This window comes from Colletotrichum godetiae, assembly GCF_030913485.1.
Source record: "Colletotrichum godetiae strain CBS 193.32 chromosome Unknown BDP55scaffold_14, whole genome shotgun sequence".
In the NCBI taxonomy this organism is placed as follows: Eukaryota; Fungi; Ascomycota; class Sordariomycetes; order Glomerellales; family Glomerellaceae; genus Colletotrichum; species Colletotrichum godetiae.
Genome location: NW_026851262.1, coordinates 523,421 through 543,510, shown reverse-complemented (window position 1 = coordinate 543,510; position 20,090 = coordinate 523,421). Strand labels below are relative to the sequence as shown.

The 20,090-nt window shown below is 54.6% G+C and overlaps 6 protein-coding genes across 6 annotated transcripts; 4 read left to right on the top strand and 2 right to left on the bottom strand.

Moving 5' to 3' along the window:
• Positions 1-350: 350 nt before the first annotated feature.
• On the top strand, positions 351-2,846 carry BDP55DRAFT_549162 (dolichyl-phosphate-mannose-protein mannosyltransferase; the record flags this gene model as incomplete). Its single annotated transcript, XM_060568907.1, has 3 exons — positions 351-608; positions 728-2,372; positions 2,416-2,846. The coding sequence occupies 3 exons, from the start codon at positions 351-353 to the stop codon at positions 2,844-2,846; spliced, it is 2,334 nt and encodes a 777-aa protein (XP_060431442.1).
• Positions 2,847-3,378: 532 nt separating this feature from the next.
• Positions 3,379-5,549, top strand: BDP55DRAFT_740257 (cryptococcal mannosyltransferase 1-domain-containing protein). The gene is made up of 2 exons (XM_060580411.1): positions 3,379-4,394; positions 4,470-5,549. The coding sequence occupies exons 1-2, from the start codon at positions 3,801-3,803 to the stop codon at positions 5,139-5,141; spliced, it is 1,266 nt and encodes a 421-aa protein (XP_060431441.1). The 5' UTR covers positions 3,379-3,800; the 3' UTR covers positions 5,142-5,549.
• On the bottom strand, positions 5,348-6,979 carry BDP55DRAFT_659339 (uncharacterized protein). Its single transcript, XM_060574540.1, has one exon. The coding sequence runs from the start codon at positions 6,700-6,702 to the stop codon at positions 5,707-5,709; it is 996 nt and encodes a 331-aa protein (XP_060431440.1). The 5' UTR covers positions 6,703-6,979; the 3' UTR covers positions 5,348-5,706.
• A 3,399-nt stretch (positions 6,980-10,378) lies between these two features.
• BDP55DRAFT_727150 (uncharacterized protein) lies at positions 10,379-11,587 on the top strand (the record flags this gene model as incomplete). Its single annotated transcript, XM_060579253.1, has 3 exons — positions 10,379-10,934; positions 10,990-11,140; positions 11,197-11,587. The coding sequence occupies 3 exons, from the start codon at positions 10,379-10,381 to the stop codon at positions 11,585-11,587; spliced, it is 1,098 nt and encodes a 365-aa protein (XP_060431439.1).
• Positions 11,588-14,687: 3,100 nt separating this feature from the next.
• Positions 14,688-15,307, bottom strand: BDP55DRAFT_85441 (uncharacterized protein). The gene has a single exon (XM_060581272.1). The coding sequence runs from the start codon at positions 15,096-15,098 to the stop codon at positions 14,787-14,789; it is 312 nt and encodes a 103-aa protein (XP_060431438.1). The 5' UTR covers positions 15,099-15,307; the 3' UTR covers positions 14,688-14,786.
• A 1,190-nt stretch (positions 15,308-16,497) lies between these two features.
• Positions 16,498-19,449, top strand: BDP55DRAFT_85323 (uncharacterized protein). Its single transcript, XM_060581270.1, has 2 exons — positions 16,498-16,695; positions 16,936-19,449. Exon 2 carries the CDS (start codon positions 16,974-16,976, stop codon positions 19,380-19,382), a length of 2,409 nt encoding a protein of 802 aa, XP_060431437.1. The 5' UTR covers positions 16,498-16,695; positions 16,936-16,973; the 3' UTR covers positions 19,383-19,449.
• Positions 19,450-20,090: the final 641 nt, after the last annotated feature.

Sequence of the window (20,090 nt, the reverse complement as noted above, 5' to 3'; positions counted from 1 at the left end):
CTTCTCTTCGACTTTTGTCCAAACGTGACGTGAGGGCTGACGCGCTCCACTTTTCCTCATAGCGTGTAAGTAAGCTACAAGCCCCTGAGCTCGCTCCCTTACAGCTCCAAGGTACCGCGCCTAGTGCGATACGTACCTCCCATCCATTGGATCCAATCCAATCTCATAGGGTCAAACCAGTTGGAGCTATCTGTCCTTCTTCTGTGGTGAACCTGCTCCCCGAGGGAATAAATATCCCCAGCTTGCAAACACCTTCAACCCAAAACTTTTCAGCCTCAAGGCTTGGACTGACAAACCCTTTCCATCGCCGAGCAGCTCCTTCATCGAATTCCCCACGTCCACCCCCCATCATGGCGTCGACGACTGCCACCCCGCAGGGCAGCGTTCGCCAGCGCAACAATGCGAAGCGGCCTACCACGCCAGCCACCGGTGCAGCTGACGCCGTCGTCGAGTCGTTCAACAAGGCCGGTGCAAAGGCCAAGCGCTCCGTCTCCCAGCCCGAATACGGCGTCGGACTTCTCATCACCACCATTCTTGCCTTCGTCACCCGTTTCTGGGGCATCAGCCATCCCAATGAAGTCGTTTTTGACGAAGTTCACTTTGGCAAGGTACGTTGATACTTGTCTCCCGATGGGGAAAAGAAGAAAAGAGAAGATGGAGAGGGAAAAAAAAGTGCAGATTCAGAAATACCAGAACACATGATAGCTAACACTGCCCTTTACCACAGTTTGCCTCCTACTACCTCGAGAGAACCTACTTCTTCGATGTTCACCCTCCGTTCGGAAAGCTCCTCTTTGCCTTTATGGGATGGCTCGTTGGCTACGACGGACACTTCCACTTCGAGAATATTGGCGACTCCTACATCTCCAACAAGGTGCCCTATGTCGCCTTCCGAGCTCTGCCCGCCATTCTCGGCGCATTGACCGTCTCCGTCACCTACCTCATCATGTGGGAGTCCGGCTACAGCTTGCCCGCCTGCCTTTTGGCCGCCGGTCTCGTCTTGCTCGACAACGCTCACATTGGTCAGACGCGTCTGATTCTTCTCGATGCCACTCTCGTCTTCGCCATGGCCTGCAGCTTGCTGTGCTACATCAAGTTCTACAAGCTGCGCCACGAGCCCTTCTCGCGCAAGTGGTGGAAGTGGCTGATCCTCACCGGATTCGCCCTGTCCGCTGATATCTCGACAAAGTACGTTGGACTCTTCGCCTTCGTCACTATTGGCTCCGCTGTGATTATCGATCTCTGGGGCCTTTTGGATATCAAGAGACCCGGCGGTGCCCTGAGTCTCCCCGACTTTGGCAAGCACTTTGCTGCTCGCGCCTTTGGCTTGATCATCATGCCCTTCCTGTTCTACCTCTTCTGGTTCCAGGTCCACTTCGCCGTCCTAACCCGATCTGGTCCTGGCGACGACTTCATGACCCCCGAGTTCCAGGAGACCCTGAGCGACAACGTCATGTTGGCCAACTCCTTGACCGTGGAGTACTACGACAGCATCAGCATCCGCCACAAGGAGACCAAGACCTACCTGCACAGTCACGAGGACCACTACCCTCTGCGATACGATGACGGTCGTGTTTCCAGCCAGGGCCAGCAGGTCACCGGCTACCCTTACAACGACACTAACAACTACTGGCAAATCATTCCCTTGATCGACGACCAGAAGACGGGCAAGGCCGTCAAGAACAACGACGTTGTCCGCCTCAGGCACGTGGGTACCGACACCATGCTGCTGTCCCACGACGTCGCCTCGCCTTACTACCCTACGAACCAGGAGTTCACCACGGTGCCTTTGGCTGATGCGTACGGCGACCGTCTTAACGACACTCTCTTTGAGATCCGCATCGAGAACGGCAAGCCTGGTCAGGAGTTCAAGAGTATCTCGAGTCACTTCAAGTTCATCCACAACCCCAGCAAGGTTGCCATGTGGACGCACACCACTCCTCTGCCGGAATGGGGCCACAAGCAGCAGGAAATCAACGGCAACAAGCAGTTGGCGCCGAGCTCCAATATCTGGTTTGTCGAGGATCTCCCCGCGATCCCCTTGGACTCTAAGAGACGCGAGAAGCCGGAGAAGGAGGTTAAGACCCTGCCCTTCTTCCGCAAGTGGTTCGAGCTTCAGCGCTCCATGTTCTGGCACAACAACCAGTTGACCAGCAGCCATCCGTACGCCAGCCACCCCTACCAGTGGCCCTTCCTGCTTCGCGGTGTCAGCTTCTGGACTCAGAACGACACCCGCCAGCAGATCTACTTCCTCGGTAACCCTATCGGCTGGTGGCTCGCCAGCAGTCTGTTGGCAGTCTTTGCCGGTATCATCGGCGCGGACCAGGTGTCACTTAGACGAGGCATTGACGCTCTTGACCACCGTAAGTACCGTGCGTTTCTTTTTCTGTCTTGAACACCGTCGCTAATCATCAGTAGGTACCCGTTCCCGTTTGTACAACTCTACGGGTTTCTTCTTCCTCGCCTGGGCTACGCACTACTTCCCCTTCTACCTGATGGGCCGTCAACTCTTCCTTCACCATTACCTGCCGGCGCATCTAGCCTCCTGTTTGGTTGCTGGTGCTCTTCTAGAGTTCATTTTTACCGCTGAGCCTGCTCCCGAGGAGGGCTACGAGGCTATCAAGGGCAACAAGAAGGCCGATGGGCCTAAGAGACACATTTCTGCCCGTGAGCGCTTCGCCGGCCAGAGTCTTGCTGGCGCCTGGATCGCTTGCGGCGTTATCCTTCTTATTGCCCTCGCCGGCTGGTACTTCTTCCTGCCCTTGACGTACGGATACCCCGGCCTCACCGTTGAGGAAGTTGTCCGTCGCAAGTGGCTCGGATACGACCTGCACTTTGCCAAATAAAGGGCAAGCCGTGTACATCATGACCCCATGCGGGATTGATACAGATACCTTACTAGAAGATGTTGCCCCAGAAGTCAGATGGGCTCTCACCTCCAACGACCTAGCGTGAACAGGTCAAGGGAAAACAGTGACCACCGAGTTCAGTAGAGGATTAAAATGGGGATGATTGGTGACGTCGAGTGTATTAGTAGTTTTCTTGAGTCCAATGATATACTCCAGATGACCTTTCTTCATGTGAAGCTATGGTGTGCCTGCCTACCTAAGGTACCGGATAGTTTGTGAAAGCATTTCTGTGCATAGCGGGAATCATCAGTCAAACTCATGCAATGCCATGCCTTGGCCCAGTGTCGAGTGTCTTGTCACGCTCGTGTCGGTCGTCGTCTTGTTGCAGGGGTGAGCTGTGCTGTAGCGGCCAATCGCGTGCCTCCCCGTCTTCTCCAGGCTTCCAAAACGGACCCTGTCAGCCCTGCCGGGACCCAATGACACCGCGGCAATGGGCTGCAGGCTGCAGCATAAGGCACCCTAGTGACAGACTGACAATAGCGACCCTTACCTGATCCCTGTGGAAAGCTACCTCCCATTACTGAGCACGTTGACGATTGAGGTCCCCGCAGCGTCCTGGTGTTACCTACCTTACCACTACTCCGTATTATCTTGCAGATAATACGAGATTCTCGCTCGCTCGTCTTGGCCAGTGCAGGAAGGAGCGTGATCGACTTCTCACATCCGGAGGATCCTCTTTTTCCTCTCTTCTGCCTTTCAAGCTGTTTCAATGGCGTCCACGACATACCTCACATTTTCTCCCTTTGCTCACTGACTTATCGTTTATGTTTCTTGTCCTTCGATGCCGGTTCCCCTCCGCTCGAACCACCCGAACCAACGACCACCGACGGTAGCTCGAGCGCACGCCGCCGACCTCACCTCCGAGAAAAGACAGATAAAAAAAAACAGACCATGGGCCTCCTCAACGGCCTTCGCCTGAGCGCCCGCCGCCTCCTCCGCTCTCGCGCCTTCCGCAACATCGCCCTCCTCCTGACGCTCTACATCTTCCTCGACGCCCTCCGCTACCAGCGCCGCATCACCTCGGCCCCGCGCCACGACCCAACCCGCCCGCGGCGCGCGGAGCGGGTGTACATCGCCGGCATGCACTACAACGACGCCTCCGTGATCCGGACGCACTGGAACAAGGCGGTGCTGGACCTCGTCGAGGCGCTGGGGCGGGACAACGTCTATGTCTCGGTCTACGAGAGCGGGAGCTGGGACGATACCAAGGCGGCGCTGCGGGAGCTGGACGGGGTGTTGGGGAAGAGGGGGGTGAGGAGGAATGTTGTGCTGGATGAGAGGACGCATGCGCAGGAGGTGGAGGAGGTTCCGGCGGAGGGAGAGGAGCGGGAGGGGTGGATTCGGACACCGAGGGGCAAGCGGGAGATGAGAAGGATACCGTTTCTTGCGAGGTTGAGGAATTTGACGTTGCGGGATTTGTGGAAGTTGGGGGAGGAGGGGGAGATGTTTGATACGGTGCTTTTTTTGAATGATGTTGTGTTTACGGTGAGATTGTCTCTCTCTCCTTCTCAACACGGGTATTCTGCATGCGATCAAGGAGAGGCTAACACCAAGTCACAGACCGACGACGTCCTCGCGCTGCTCGATACCAACGGCGGCCTCTACGCCGCAGCCTGCTCACTCGACTTTGCCCACCCGCCATCCTACTACGACACGTTCGCGCTGCGCGACTCGGCGGGACAGGCGACGCTGATGCAGCGGTGGCCGTACTTCCGCTCCGAGGCGAGCCGGCTCGCGATGATGGCGTACTCGGACGCCGTGCCCGTGCGGAGCTGCTGGAACGGGATCGTTGCGATGCCGGCGGCGCCCTTTCTCGCGAACCGGGGCAAGAGGCTCGAATTTCGCGGGGTGGAGGATTCGTTGGCGGAGGAGGCGCATCTCGAGGCGAGCGAGTGCTGTCTCGTGCATGTTGATAATCCGTTGACGCGGGAGTTGGGGGTGTTTGTGAATCCGAGGGTGAGGGTGGGGTATTCGCCTGCTGCGTATGAGGCTGTGAATCCGGCTGGGGGGGGCAGTTGGCTTTCTGTGTGGAGGATTGTGGTGGGTGTTTGGGAGGGGAGGGTTAGGAGGGCTTTGACGAGTGAGAGGGTTAAGGAGTGGGTTGTTAGGAAGAGGGTTGGGGAGTGGGAGGCGCGTGGAGGTGGTGATCAGAAGAAGAGGAGCGAGAAGGGGGTTGATTGTTTGATTAATGAGGGGCAGGTGCTTGTGTACAATGGATGGGCTCATGTATGAGGAAGAGGATAGGGAAGCTGAGGACGAGGATGGAAGAGGAAAAAGATACCCATTGGATGTGTTGTTTAGGTTTCTATAGATGTTGTATATGGTGTACAGAAGTCAAGACGCCCATGTTCTTCCTGTTGGCTTCCTGGTCCGACTACATACAGGTATTAGATGGTCTCAAAAGACTAGAAAAAGAGTTTAACCCCCCCGGTGTTGAACGGGGGGCTACATCTCTTGGTGCTCGCGCTGGGATTTACTGTTGACCATATACCACTCCCCCACCTATCCCAGTTTGACCTGACCCGTCGGCCTAGACGAGCGCCTGCTGGTTGTGGTGACGAAATTGGGATTGAGGGGGGGGTATATACCTTTGGTCCTATCGTACATTCAGACTATTCCTATTCCCATTCTACGGTATGGTAAACAGGTACTCATGCTAGAACAAAATGCCTCCTTGATGTACAGTTCTAGTCTTCCTTTCTTCCTTCCTTCTCTGGGGCCACTCGATGAGAATTACAGACTTTTTCGAAATGGGTTGAGTTAAGTTATCGTCAATTTCTTACTGGCCCTTTCTACCTCACTCGATAATCATGTTTGACCTGGTAGCAACTACTCGCGCCCCAATCTCGTTGAAGAACCGCCGCAGTTCCGGGTCCTCGCCCGTCTCTTCGTCGACCAGAACCGCGGTGGTAGTAGTCTCTTCGCCAGTGGTATCGATTTCTCGAAAGTTATGTGACCTTCTGAGCGTGGGTTTCTTTCTCGGTATGTTTAGCGGTCTGACGCGGAGGTCTGTCTCTGGCTGTTCCGGATCGAAGTCTGTAGGCGGATCGTATATGTCATCGTCCTCGTCGTCTTCGTCATCGGAGAACGTCATGAGGTCCTCTGATGGTTGAGACGTCGTCACCGCTAGGGGGATACCACCATGCTCCTCCCAGTCCTGTTCTGCGGTGAACGTTTCGGGGTATAAGGGGCTAACGAGGTACGACCCATCATCAACTGGATGCCCTGCTTCCATCTCATCGACGAGCCCGTCATACATTCCCTCCACGTTACCCCCATTCTCGTCCCCATCTTCATCCATATCGTCATTCTCATACACCCCTCCATCCTCAACATCCATCTCAACTTCATCATCAACACCAACACAGCATCTCAGCCCGCTCCCTCCCCCACTTCGACTCCCCTGATCTCGAATCCTCAACTTCGTACCAAAGTCCTCCTCCTCCGGATCAGCAAGCAACTCCAACAACGTCCCCTCCTCATCGAGCAGATTACACTCCCTCGCCACGCCCAGCGCCCCAGACGCCGCGGCAGCAACCAGCCGCCCGCCCAGCCCGGAGCTCACGACCCTCGGGACGTCGTTCATCTGCAGCACGTCGAGGAGCGAGATGCCGTGCGTGCTGAGCTCGTGCAGCTGCGCCGAGGTAAGGTACCCCCGCCTCTCTGCATCAGCGGCGCGGAGTTTTCGAAAGGCGGGGAGGGCTGTCGAGATTCGTCTGTGCGAAGGGGACGTTGAGAATGACGGAGATGAAGGGGATGGTAGAGGGGAGTGGAAGTCTACTACGGCGAGCATGTCGTTGATGGCGTCTGCTGACCACTGCACGGAGCGTATAGCTTGGAGGAGGCAGGTGTACTCGCGCCTGCGCGGGTGGGAGGGGAAGTTTTGGGCGTATTCTCCTGATCTTGGGGTTAGGGGCAGAGGTAGAATGGGTTCGATGAGGTCGGTTTGGGGTTCGAGGGGGTTTATGGAGGGGGAGGGGATGCAGTGGAGGGTTAGGTAGCGGAGGATGTTTGCGTTGCGGGCGAGGTGGGCTTGGAGCGTGTTGTAAGGGGTTATTAGGGGAAGGGAGAGGCCGCGGGCGATTGTGGTGAGAGGGATGAGGGCGGATGGGGAGGAAGGGTGGTAGGGGGGGAGGAAGTATTTGTTGGTTGTTGGGGAGAGGGGGTGGGAGGAGGTTGCGGTTGCGTAGATGTCTAGAAGATCGTCAATCTCTTCTTCATCTTCTTCATCCTCGCTTGAAGAGGTAGGGGGTATCTTTGAGGTTGGGGAGAGAGAGGCTTCATTTTCCGAGGAGTTTTCGAAGGAGCGTCGCAGGGATGTCGGTGATGTTGGCGTTGATATCCAGTGTTCGTCTTCCACGGTGGTTGATTGGAAGAAGTGGCTCGTATTGTCAAAGACGGCTCTCATAGGCGTGTCACCGAAACCACCGAAACCACCTTCTTCCGATGTGAAGCTGTCCGCTTTCTCGGCCGCGTAAGACGCCTCGGAAAAGGTAAGGGCTTGGAGACTATATTTCAACGAATCTTTCCGGGCAGGGATCGTTGACAACCTGTCTGATGCTGTGTTGAAATCCTCTTCTTCTCTGGTGATGCTCGTCACCAAAGCCTGGGGGCGAATATCAGAATAACTAGATCTCTCGTTATCGTCGTACCAGCCCAGTCCGGTAATAGGACGAACAATCTCGTGAGCCGCTGTCGGGGGGGGATTCTCCTCTCCATCAGCACCAGTCTGCCACCCCTCAAACTCTTCAGGAAAGGAGCTCAATATGTCCCCAATCGACTTCTCATTTTCCTCTCCCTGTAAGTCGACGGTGTCATACTCGGAGAAACCAAACAACACTTCCGTATTCGGCGTGAAGGAGCTCGACTCTTCCTTGCTCATCTGCTCATCCCCATTCCCATCGACTACATCCGCCCCCGAGATCAAGGGGCTTAGAACCCTCGCCTCTTCAACCATGCTCCTCAGATCCTCAAAGTAGAGCGACGGCAGATGGGGCCGACTCCCCTCACCATCAGAGGGGTCTTCTTCCGCAGCGGACGTCTCTTCACTGGAATAATCGACCAACGTCATCTCCATCCCCTCTTCCCTCGCCGTCAACGATCTCCCAGGCCCCTCGACCGTCATCAAACAAACCGAGACCGCGCCGTTGGTCGGGTACGAACGAAGCCCGTCTCTCATAATCTCCCCACACATTTCGAAAGAAGGCATCACTTCCCTCTTCATCTCCCCCTTTTGCGCCTCCGACCTGTGACGTCGATAATTAGCACCGTCTTTTCCCTCTTGATCACCACACGAAGCACCAACGGCCTGTGATCCGCGCCGGCCATGGCTGTGACGAATTACCTCTTCCGCTTCATCGCGCTCCTCTTCAAGCTCCTCTTCCTCTTCATCACGTCCCCTGCCTCCAGATTCGCACCTATATCCACCGCCCTTCCAATCCTCAAACTCTTGCCCGTCGACGTCGTCGTCGTACGGCTCCCAACCCGCCACCGCGTTCCGGCGGTGGTCCTCTTCAGCGGGAGAGAGAACGAAGTCATCGTCGTATTCAGTGGTCCCTTCTCCTCCCCTCCCGTAGACCGTCGTCGTGGTTCCGAACCGAACGTGTAGCGCGTCGTCGTCCGAACTGAGGTACTTGAGCTTGTCACTCCTTCTCCTCACTCGCCGTTCAGAGCCTTCCGTCCACCGGATGAGCTCGACGAGCGCTGCGGGGGACTCACCTCTGAGCAACGACTCTGTCTCCTCGACGCCTTGGGCTGGAGGGGCCGAGGGGCGATGCGGTTGGGTTTCTGTCGGTGACGAGTCATCGCATGCGGAGGAATCGGGTGCGTCGTAGATGTACATTCCTTTAGTTTGGTTGTGTTGGGATTGATGTTCGTCTCCGTGGGCTTGATCGGTGGTGGGAGAGTAACATTCCATCGTCTTGGTCGTCGTCGTTGTCGTGGGGCAGTGACGGTAGGGTTCGCGTGATGATCTCAAGGATCTGCTTCTGTTGGACGTCCAGCGTCCTAGTGATGGCCAGGTGAAACCCATTGTTCCTTGAAATAAGAACCAACTTGTTTTCCTGTAATTGTCTTGTTAGGTCTAAGGAAACAAGAATTGGTAAGAGTAGAGAAAGTCGAAGGGGAAGTAACGTACATTCAATGATGGAAATGGGTTGGGCTGACCCCTTTTTTACTCAGATGGAACTCAAGGAAGGGGGTCTTTTCCCTTCTTGTTGCCTTTACTTGTTACCAGAGACCGGGCATGCGCCTGATAAAGAAGCAACCCTTTACTAATCCCTTGCTCGTGGGTCAAAAGGGAAGGGAAGGCACCAAAACTCGTGCTATCAAAGAGACATGGGTGTCCCGTGAGACTCTTTGCCTTTCCATTGTCCTCGAATAGGCTTGTAACGGAAGTTAGGCCGGTTCTCGGGGCCTGGAACAGCTTCGAAACGAACATGACAATAATGTTGTGTACCGTCTTTTGATCTTGTGGAATCTCGGCCTCCATTTTTGGGAAGATCCAAAGGGTTTTTTTTTTTTTGAAACATCGACTTTCTTCAATAACAAAACGGCAGTCGGACCTGGTTTCTAGATCCGTGCCTTCACCAGTCAAGGGCAAGAAGAAGGGAAACAAATCCAGGGCAAACATGAAGGCCCAGACGTTTTCTCCGAGAACCCTCCTCGAACGGAGCAGAGTTTCCAGGAAAAGAACGACGGATATGCCGGAAGAAGGAAACCCTTTGTTCTGTGACAATTGGAAGCAGGTCGCACTGTTGCAATTGTTCTCGACGACGTCTAGCCGGCTGATTTACTTCAAAATACCCGCCTGTTCCTTTGAGTCTCTCTTCCCCCAGTAAAGAAAAACTCTGAAGGACGAATAGGTATATCTGCTCGGCTTCAAATTGTACAACAAGAAATGCGATAACACGGGGAAAATGGTATGGGCTGCCTCGAAGCTACCAGATAGTTGCTGCCCAGGTATTCAGCAAGCAATGATCTAAGCCATCTGTGACATCTACGTCTAAGTAAAGACCACTCGAAGTGAACAATACGGTTGTCGAGCGTCACAACTAAGAGACACAAACCATGATTCGAAGACAGAGGTTTTGTGATAGTCAATCGTCTACATCTTCTTTTGAAAGAAATATAAGGATCAAGTTGAATCAAAACACAAGACATTATCCCAGCCTCCTTGTTCCTATACCTCCCAACTTACCTTTCCTCGTCGACACAAAAAGTGCGAGTCAAGTCCTCTCTCCGTCTCCCGGCGCAGGAAAGAAGAAGAAAATGTTTTGAGAAGCCAATCGTATACACCAGCCACGAATCGAAATAACACCGTTGTCTGCCTCCAGAGGCTTTTCAAAGTCTCGGAACTAACGCAACCTCATTCCCATTATCGACTTCAGGCAAACGTATACATATCATAGAGGTACGTAAATTTTAAACTATCACCGTGGAACTCAGTGCAAGCCCCCAAAGACGAAAAAATGTGCTGGGAAAAACAAATAATCTACACAGACTGCCACCACAGCGTCTTTGAAAACGTATACTGCGCAGACCACAAATCCCGAAAACTCAACTACGTGTCAAGCTTCACGTCCTCTTCCGTCAACTCGATTCAGAACCACAACAGAGCACGCCAAAAGCGCAAAAACCCTTCCTGGATATTCCTCCTCTGCCCATGCTTCACCTGTCCCTCCACGCCACCACCACAAGCTCACGAATCCTTCAAATCCAGCACCTGCCGCGGAAGAAAACGCTGCCTGAGCCCCGTGGGCGGAAAGTGTCTCCGCTGCGTCCAAGAAAAGGCCGTCGCGGCGATGCAGGCCGTTCCGTCGACGCCGGCGCCGAGCAGGACGCGGCAGCACCACCACCAGCGTCAGCAGCAGCAGAGACGTCCGGATTTGAGGGGTACTGGTAGGAATGATGCTTACGGTGCTCCAGGAGATCGGGGGCCAAAGGCCTCGCGGCCAAGGGAGCATGTGCGTCGGTATCAGGACCCGGGGACTCCGGAGCGGCCGAGGAGTGGCCGCGATGGCAACGGTACGAGTAGAGACGATAGAGGCGGTGTTGCTGATGCAGCTCTACAGAGTTTGAGAGACAAATCTCCAACCTCACCGTGGTTCAATAAGCGATTTCACGAGGCCCGCGCACGGGAAACCTCCCAGCAGCATCGTCGAAGAGAGAACCAAGGGGCCCATCAACCCTACCATCATCATCAGCAACGGCCGCAAGAGCAGCGGATACCGGTAAGTCACCAAAGACAACAGCAGCAGCAGCATCATCAACAACACCAGGGACCAAGTGGTCCTACATCTCATCCTCCCCCCCAACCCTCGCCGATACCCTCATGCGTCCGTGAATCCACGTTCCACCTCCTCCCCGCGCCCCTGAAAATCAAGAAGAAAACTATTAAACAAGAGACGTCACTCCGCGCGGCGAAAGGGACGGCCGAGGGAACCGGAGGGCTAACCCGTAGTACCACGCACGCAAGCCGTCCTCTACAAGTGAACGCCACCCATGAGACAGGAGAAGCACGGAGCAGCCGGGATCAGCAGCAGGAGGACCACCACCGCCGCGCAGTAGTCAGCAGCAGCCCAGAGCCACGCATCGAAGGAGCGGGATGGACCCCTGAGTTGCCACTGGAGGAGCTGATGGACGAGGTCGAGATGCTGTGGCGGAGAGTCCCTAATTAGAGAGCGACGGCGAGCTTCAGCCGCGTGGCTGGTGAAGGGGGGGGAGGGAGAGTGGTAGGGGGAGTATTCCTCTGACTAGAAAGTAGAGAAATAGAGTAGGCCATGTTTCCTGCGATCTGGCCATCCTTGTCCCTAGCTGGCACATCGTCTCCCACAGAAATCATAGTGTGTGCCATGTTTGAGGGCCACTTGAAAGAAAGGTTCAACTTGGAGGCCCATTGGGAATCTGACGTGCATGACTTGGGAACGGATTAAACCTTCAAAGGGTCTAGTGGAAGGAAGCAAAGTCAAGGCAGAGAGAATAAACAACACCAGTGTCATAATGCTTCCTGGTTTCTTTGCGTTGATGCAGATTCGTGGCCTCTGTGTTAGTCCAATCAATGACGGGGTTTTCTCTAGATCCGTTTGACACAAGCTCTTAACTATTGTGCGTCAGGTGGAAACGAACGTGGTCTCGGGAAATGGGTGTGTGTCTGTCTACTGCATCGGTTCAAAGATGCGAGGAACGGTACGTATCGCAATTACTGGTCCAACAAAGAAGCCGAAATGCTGATGCCTTGTTACGACGCGGCTGGACGTCCTGGCAAGAAAAATAGGAAGAGTGGCCGCAATTGATCGGCGAAGCGGAGTTTGGTGATAGGCTGCTCTATTTCCACAAAGCTGATTGGCCAAGAAGGACACCCATAGGGCTGACCGGCGGGCAGACAGTTGGGGTCGGAATCGTTGATTCGTGACCACCTACGTGTCGTCGATACACGATGGGCTTCTTGAGCCAATGGGACAGCAACGCAGGCTTTGCGGATGAACCGATACCCGTTGGAATGAGGGGTGGTTCCTAACAAGTCCTAAACTTGCATTCTTTTCTAGGGTCCTGGAATACGGGGTGCGGGATTCGGCGTGTTCAGGAACGGCCATGTAGGTACTGACAAGGCGGCTAAGTAATTGAGTGCACAGTATGCCACGATGGGACGCCGCCTCTCTCCTGCGTTCGGGGTAAGTGACTGTGTGTGGACGGTGAGCCGGGAACCGATTTTGAGTCAAAAAGCTTGCTTGCTTTGAGTTTCTTGCTTCTTTCGTCCGTTGGTAAACACCTTGGATTGGCTTGAATTGGAGACTTTTAGAGTCACTGGGACAGGTGGACAGCCACGCCAGCCCTACGTGTGGAGAGGGATCTGGAGGGTTGTGCGAGTGCGAGTGGTGATGGTGATGGTGGTGAGCAATTGGTTGACCAAGGTTCGTTTGAATGTGTTCCTGCGAGCAGACGCGCATCCGTCATGCGACTTTCCCTGCGCCAAAGTCCTGTGCAGCAAATGAGCATACACGACAAGACTACGAATCCCTAGGTACGGATTTCGTTGGTGATGTGCGCAACCGCGCAATCCAGCACCGTCAGAGCAAAGCGCCAAGCTTCAACCAACGCAAGCTAGGTGACGACTGACGAGTCAAGACATGCAGGTCCATGTTGCTCTTCATGCTCGTGTCCCAAACTCCCAGACCCCAAGAGTCCCTGAATCTTGATTAGGTGAAATGCGAACGGTCACTCGTGCGAAGCGGCGAGTTACTACTCGTAACCCGCACCAGAGTCCAGAGATTCAAAATTCTCATTATTCAAACTGTAACCCTGTTACCGCGTGCTCTGTCCCGAACGTCATTCGGCCAACCCAGACCCAGACTGGTGGGCTTTGCTTGGCTAATCAGACTGGATATGTAATCTTGGTGGGTGGGATAGAGAACCAGAGCGCCCGCTGGCCATTCCGACCCCTGCCTGTCCTGTGGTCTAGTGACCAGGCCGGACGAAAATGCCGACCTTGACCGGAAGTTGAAGCAAAGCTTTTGTCTGTTCTGTCGTTTCTCCTCTCCTGGTCCGTGGATGAGCTGGCTCGATCGGCCCCCAACAGTAAGCAGAGGCCATGGCAGTTGGTCCGCAGTGGACCGTTTTCAATAAACTCCACATGTCACGGGCCACGGGTTGATGGAGACCGGCGATAGGTATCAGCAACGGGCGAGAAATGGTATCCGTACTTCGTACGAGCGCCAAGGGCGTCATTGGTCAATTTCCGCGTTGAAGGGTGACATAATGAGAGGGTTGGTGTTGGTCTCAATTCAAACTGGGCCCTTGTCTGCCGTTTTTGGCAAACGCAAGGGGAGCCCTGATCTACTCATCGTTCAGCAGGCCTGTCGAAAGACACTCCGTCCAGCAGGTGAGTGGATGGCAGCATGGCATGGCTGCGACCTTGAGGGCCTGCGGAGGAGGCTGAGGGCTCTTTGAGACTTTGAGTGACAGAAGCGCGGAATTTGGAGTATGTAAGACCAGCCAACAGTTCGCTTGAGAATGGTCCCAGGTTGGCGGAGAATGAAACGACCCAGTGGGAAGTCATGGATCGGGCTGGCGGGTGGAGATTGATGAGCGGGTTAGCTTTGGGACTTTGGTTCTGATGGGCTGATCTCGACGGGGGTAAGCGAGAGAGACTCAGAGAGTCTCAAGAGAGAGGCCAAATTAAGTCTAATCCCTGACCTAGTTTCCGAGTGTAAAAAAGGTACCGTGCATGAGACTATGAGTCCCTCTCCAGTCTTGCCCAGTCTTGTTCGTGTCTTGGTTCTCTTGAGGACTCTTAGCTTGCCGCCCTACCGTTAGCGGTCTCAAAGCCACGACCGGTGCAACAGGTGTGCATGAGGAAGAGCAATAAGAGTGAGCTATGCTGTGCTGTGCTGTGCTGTGCTCTATTGGTATGGTGGTATGGCACGGAGGAGTGCTGTGCAATGCCGTATTGTGAGAATAGATGACATTGGTGACTGGCGAGCTTGGCTATGCAGGATGCGTTTCTGGTCATTCGTATGTTGATCTGGACGAATGTGTCCCGACTCTCACGACGCAGGTGAGGCTGTACAGCCGAATCGTCTCCTTGGGGTTTCGAGTGTACGATACGGAATACTGTGGGCAACGTCAAGAGATGAGGATGCCCAATAGCCCACTTCAGCTCATCTTCAGCGGTGCATGTTGAAACTTGATCGAACCTTGCGATACACCCTAACTGCGGTCACGCCTTGCTGTCTTCTCCATTTGTGAGGTGACTCTGTGCAAGTACCTACTTCGCAGGGGGACTCAGGGAGATGTTCTGGCGCCCGTCCGGCTGGCGCACCCTGCTTTCGAATACAGTACCGGACCAGACCCTTGCGTTTCCCGCTTCTCGGGACCCATCTAGATTTGCGAGCTGGAGAAGGCAGCCGTCAATCCGACACACCGTTCCGGCGTAATGCACTCTGTATTATCTGTAATTTGAGATGGGTTTGCGTTTCCCGCCCCTCGAACGGAGCATTCAGGGACCAGAGAATTCGTCTGCCTTAGGTGAGGTGCGCGGCGGTATGGATGATGAATAGGTGCCATGCACAATGGTGAAGAGTAGGTATTCGTGCCAGGGCTCCCGAAGAGTGACAAAACAGCAGTGAAGGTGACAAGCTGCGGCAGCAACAACAATAACAACACCAGACACGGAGTCGGAATCGGGGCCATTGGCTGGTTGAGGTTCCATTATTTTGCTGACAGCAGCATCATTGGTAGCATGGGCGGTCGAGTTGCAGTGCAAGGTGTTCATTTCTGACACCCAGTGAACCCAGTGACCCAGCGAAGACAGCTAGCTTGTGGTATTCCGGGTTGCCGTTACTCTGGCGGCTGGATGTCTCTTAATGAGGCAGAGTAATGGTGATGGTATCATTGCTGGGAGGGAAGTTGATGCGAGGTGGTGAGAGGTAGTCGGTGCTAATCATGTGCTTTGATGCTTGATTCGGGGGGGGGGGCTGTGCTCATGGGTTTGTCCACCGCCGTGCAGTTTGGGCAGCGGGCTGCAGAGCTGCGGTGACGCTAACAGCGGGTCTTTCAATGTTCAGTTGGAACGGAATGAGGTGCAGCCAACATCGTTTGGAGCAAGTGGAGTTTGGCTTGGTGTCCGTACGAAGTGCTAGGTAAGGTGCCGGCGGGCGGTCTTAACGGAAAATACTGGCGACAAGTCTTCGTTTGCAATTTGGACGAATGAAGTATCGCAAAGAGACGAGGCGATGGGACTCTGGAGGTTGAGACCGAGGAGACCGAGGATGGGACTGACAGCCGTGGGAGACGATGGAATTCAATGGGCAGTAAGGTACGGATACGGAGTAAGGTATGGAGTACGTACCGAAGGTAGTTGGTGGGGTTCAAGGTTGGAGGGTACCTGGGGAGCGGTACGTATCTTTTGATTATGAGGTAAGGAAGGTGGTGACTGGGGGTTGGATCCTTCCTGATCCGCAAAGCCCAGACTCCGCCTCCACTGGTCGGCGGCGACCTTCTCCCATTGGCTAGTCGATTAGGCAGCAGCCTTTCGCCCCGGGCGCTCTCTTCAGAGTTTCTGGTCCGCTCATTCTCAATTGTCGCTCCCCGTTCGGCTTTCAGCGTTCAGCGCAGCAGCGCTCTCTCTCTCCACCTGTGCTCGTTAGGTTGGCTGCTGGACTCTCACTCTCACTCCCGTCTGCTCACTGCTCCAGGGCTGCTTTTCTAATCAACCACCTCGACGACCTTCGACCCCCCCGGTACACCAAACAACCACCTCCTCGCTCGCGACCACCACACGCCTCTTCTTTCTCCTTCCACCCACCCTCAGTCCTCGACCGTATCCTTTTCCTCCTCCTGCTTTTCTTCCTCATTTTTTTTTTTGCTGTCCTTGATTTCTAGGACATCCAAGCCGCATACTTACTCGACACCAAACCCAATCCCGTCTTGTCCCACTGAGGCCGCCGCACTTCAGTCCGCTTCTTCCTCTACCCTCCTCGTCTCCAGCTTTTCCTCCTGGATACACATCCTTAAAGAATATCGCACACAGCAAACTCCCACCACCTACGTCTGCCCTTCTTCATCCTCGTGTGCATACGCCGACGCGTACGACAGCTGGGACGAAAAGGCGCATTATCGCACACTGTCTTGCTCCTCTACCCGCAGACAGACCCCTCAAAATCAGGCAGACTTCAACAGCCTAGACTTAAATCCACCACCTGCTCTGCTCGCTCTTCGCTTTGTCTGGCCTCCCGTTGTCATCCATCGCAACATCGTTATCGCCTTCGATACCATCTCTCATCTCAACGTAAGGCCCCGTCCCTTCCTCTTCGTCTTTCCCCTCTTCATCCACTTGTCCACACAATCTCCGTCTCAAACCTATCCCGCCACTTCATCACATTGGCCAATCCTAAACCTTGGGCTTGCTCAAGAGTCTACTAGGACTACCACTTCAGACCTACCAGTGAGGTCCTGGTCGTGACTCACACTCCGTGTCCTATTCAGCCCTACAACTCGACGAACCCTCAAGAGATCTAACACATCCTAGCCGACAGAGTTCTGGACACCCGTGTCATCACCGTCACCATGTCCGTCTCCGTCAACCCTCGACGCAGGACTCCGGTGACTCGCCCGGAGTCTCCTGCCGGCACTGGCCTCACTCTTAAGACCAACAGCCTCCGCAAGGGCGCTACCTTCCACTCTCCCACCAGTCCTACCTCTTCTCTGGACGATGCCTTGACTGCTGCCCCTCCAAGCCTGAGACGCTCCCAGACCAACCTGGACGACGTTGTCGACGCCCACTGCCGCCGCATGGCCTTGATTGTCGACGACATTGACAAGTCGCTTGCCAACATCACCCTTGTCTCCCCCAAGACCAAGTCTTTCCGCGACGACAGCCTTCCCGTTCCCAGAGGCTTCCTCAACCTGCCCGTTGTCGACCCCGCCATGGCAAAGGAAAAGTCAAAGGAGACGGAACGTCGCATTCTGCGTCCCAGAACCCGCCGTTCCTCGAGACATCATGAATCAGACAGCGGACTCGGAACCTCTGTCGCACCCACCACTGAGACAGAGCCTGCAACCACTGCATCAAAGAAGGCATCCGCCATCACCAGGTCCGCTGCCAACACTTCTTCTGCCACCATGGAGAAGCTTCCCGCTCTCAGCTCCAAGGCTGTCAACCGCATCCACGAGCACGTCCTTCGCCCTCTCAGGGCCAAGCCTGCTCTCAAGGACTTTGAGCCGATTGTTCTTGACATCCCCAGACGCATCAGAGAGAAGGAGATCATCTGCTTGAGGGATCTCGAAAAGACACTTATTTTCATGGCACCCGTAAGTCATTCACTAATTGAAACTGGAAACTGGGCAATTACTTATCGATCGTTGATGAAGGAGAGGACAAAGACCGCCGCCTTGTACCTCGATTTCTGCCTGACGTCGATCCACTGCATTCAAGCAACCGTGGAATACCTAAGCGACCGAGAACAGACTCGACCCAACGACCGCCCTTACACTAACGGATACTTCATCGATCTCGTGGAACAGATTCGCCAATACGCAGGACAACTTGCTGCCGCCAAGGAGACTGGATCAGACGCTGCCGAGATGGACGTCGACCCGTACGACACCCGTGCCCAACTTGCCCCTCACTCAACTGACATATTCTGTAGTACCGACGAGATTAAGCTCTTTGGAGGCATCGCTGACAATGGCCGCCCGGCCGAGCTTATCCGCATTCGCAAGGACGGAAAGGCTATTTCTATGGCCACTGGTCTGGAGGTCGATCTGGATGACCCCAAGAGCCCCATTCAGATGAAGCGCTCATTGAGCCAGCAGTTGGAGGACGACGAGGAGATCATGCGTTCCATGGCCCGTCGCAAGAAGAACGCCAGCCCTGAGGAGCTTGCGCCCAAGAAGTGCCGTGAGCCTGGCTGCAACAAGGAGTTCAAGCGTCCCTGCGACCTGACCAAGCACGAGAAGACCCACTCTCGTCCTTGGAAGTGCCCCGTCTCTTCATGCAAATATCACAACTACGGCTGGCCGACGGAGAAGGAGATGGACCGCCACCACAACGACAAGCACTCGTCAGCCCCGCCCATGTACGAGTGCTTGTACAAGCCCTGCCCGTACAAGTCCAAGCGGGAGTCAAACTGCAAACAGCACATGGAAAAGGCCCATGGCTGGCAATACGTTCGCACCAAGACCAACGGCAAGAAGCCTTCGAGCGTCGCCGGCAGTGTCACTCACTCCACCCCTCTGCTCAACCAAATGCCTACTCCCTCTACAAGCAGTGCCGCTACCCCGCCTGCTCCGCTGGACCAGGCTCAGCAGTTCAACTTCAACGACCCTCTCCTGGCTCCCATGCATCCCATCGGCCCCGTGGGCGACTTTGCTTCCCATATCGATGGCATGGAGTTCCCTTCCTACATCTCGGACGAGGAATTCGACCAAATGGTTGGCGGTGGATTCGATGGACAGATGGATTTGGAGATGTCCCTGTCTCCTTCCGACCACAACACCCCTGCCACCGAAATCTCGAACGGCCCGTATATTTACCAGGACGGTCCCGACTTTACTGTGAACGAGGACATTTACGGTGCACACGCTCAGATTCCCACTCCAGACAGAGCCGTCTTCGCTCAGAAGGAGCTAAACATGGCTTTCCCCATCTACCAGCCTGCTCCTGCTTGCCAGCCTCAGATTGCTCCTGTTCAGACAGCACCACACATCTCTCCTATTGGCCAGGGCAACGCGATGCTCTTCACGCCAAACTCGTTGGCCGAAGTCGATGAGGGCTTCGAGGACAACTACACTGGTGGTGGAAACGAGTTTTGCGGCAACGACTTCCAGCTGTTCCCCGCCAACAATGTGACCAAAATGTACGAGCCACTCTTTGGCGAAGTGCCAAGTGCTGGCTTGGGATACTCGCAAGCGTCACAGGACCCGTTCCAGTCTATCGACTGGAACCTGGATTACCAGAACTTTCAAAGCCAGTAAATGTTTACTAGGGCTTGGTGTTGGAAACTTGTGACAAAAACGTTGATCTGGCGCGGGGCCAGCTAATGATTTGATGACTGGATGGATTGGAGGAGGTCGCATGTTCGACCTTTCCTCTTTTGCGCACTTTGTATTATTGATCTCGCACATCTACTCTGCTTGCTCTAGGACTTGTCTTGTTTCTCATTTTTGATTCACATGAGATTGACGATAGAGAATATGGTTTTGTGTAGCGGGATACGTGGTGGTAGCGCAGACGGACAAGACAGAGGGTCTTGGTTTGGCACCCTACGATTTGAGGAAGAGGGTCTAGAGACATATCTCGCTCAATTTGATATGGCAATTTGGAAGCCACAAAAACAGAAACGTCTCCGAGTGCCCGTTGAGAAATGCTATGAGATGATTCACTGAAGTGACTATCACTGCGTAGTCTCTCGTGTTCACTGATGGACAGTTTGCTCTGGGTCCTCAGGGGCAAAGAACAAAAAAAAAACCACACCAACACCAAAAACATGGAGCAAAGGCACCACAGCTCTAGGAGTGAAACTTTGGAGAGCAGCGCGCCGAAACTGATTCGGGTCCCCGCGGGGAGAGGTACATGAATGACGTGGTGGTGGTGGTAGCCATCGGTGTGAGTCTTTGCGGCGAAGCCAAGTGTCTTACTTCCCTCAATGTCAGAAGACACACGGGGAAGATCCGGGTGTGGTA

Coding starts and splice junctions, on each gene's coding strand:
- BDP55DRAFT_740257 (XM_060580411.1), top strand. CDS start 3,801: ATGGGCCTCCTCAACGGCCTTCGCCTGAGCGCCCGCCGCCTCCTCCGC. Junction 4,395..4,469: donor TGAATGATGTTGTGTTTACG/GTGAGATTGTCT, acceptor ACCAAGTCACAG/ACCGACGACGTCCTCGCGCT.
- BDP55DRAFT_659339 (XM_060574540.1), bottom strand. CDS start 6,702: ATGCTCGCCGTAGTAGACTTCCACTCCCCTCTACCATCCCCTTCATCT.
- BDP55DRAFT_85323 (XM_060581270.1), top strand. CDS start 16,974: ATGTCCGTCTCCGTCAACCCTCGACGCAGGACTCCGGTGACTCGCCCG.
- BDP55DRAFT_85441 (XM_060581272.1), bottom strand. CDS start 15,098: ATGGCCCCGATTCCGACTCCGTGTCTGGTGTTGTTATTGTTGTTGCTG.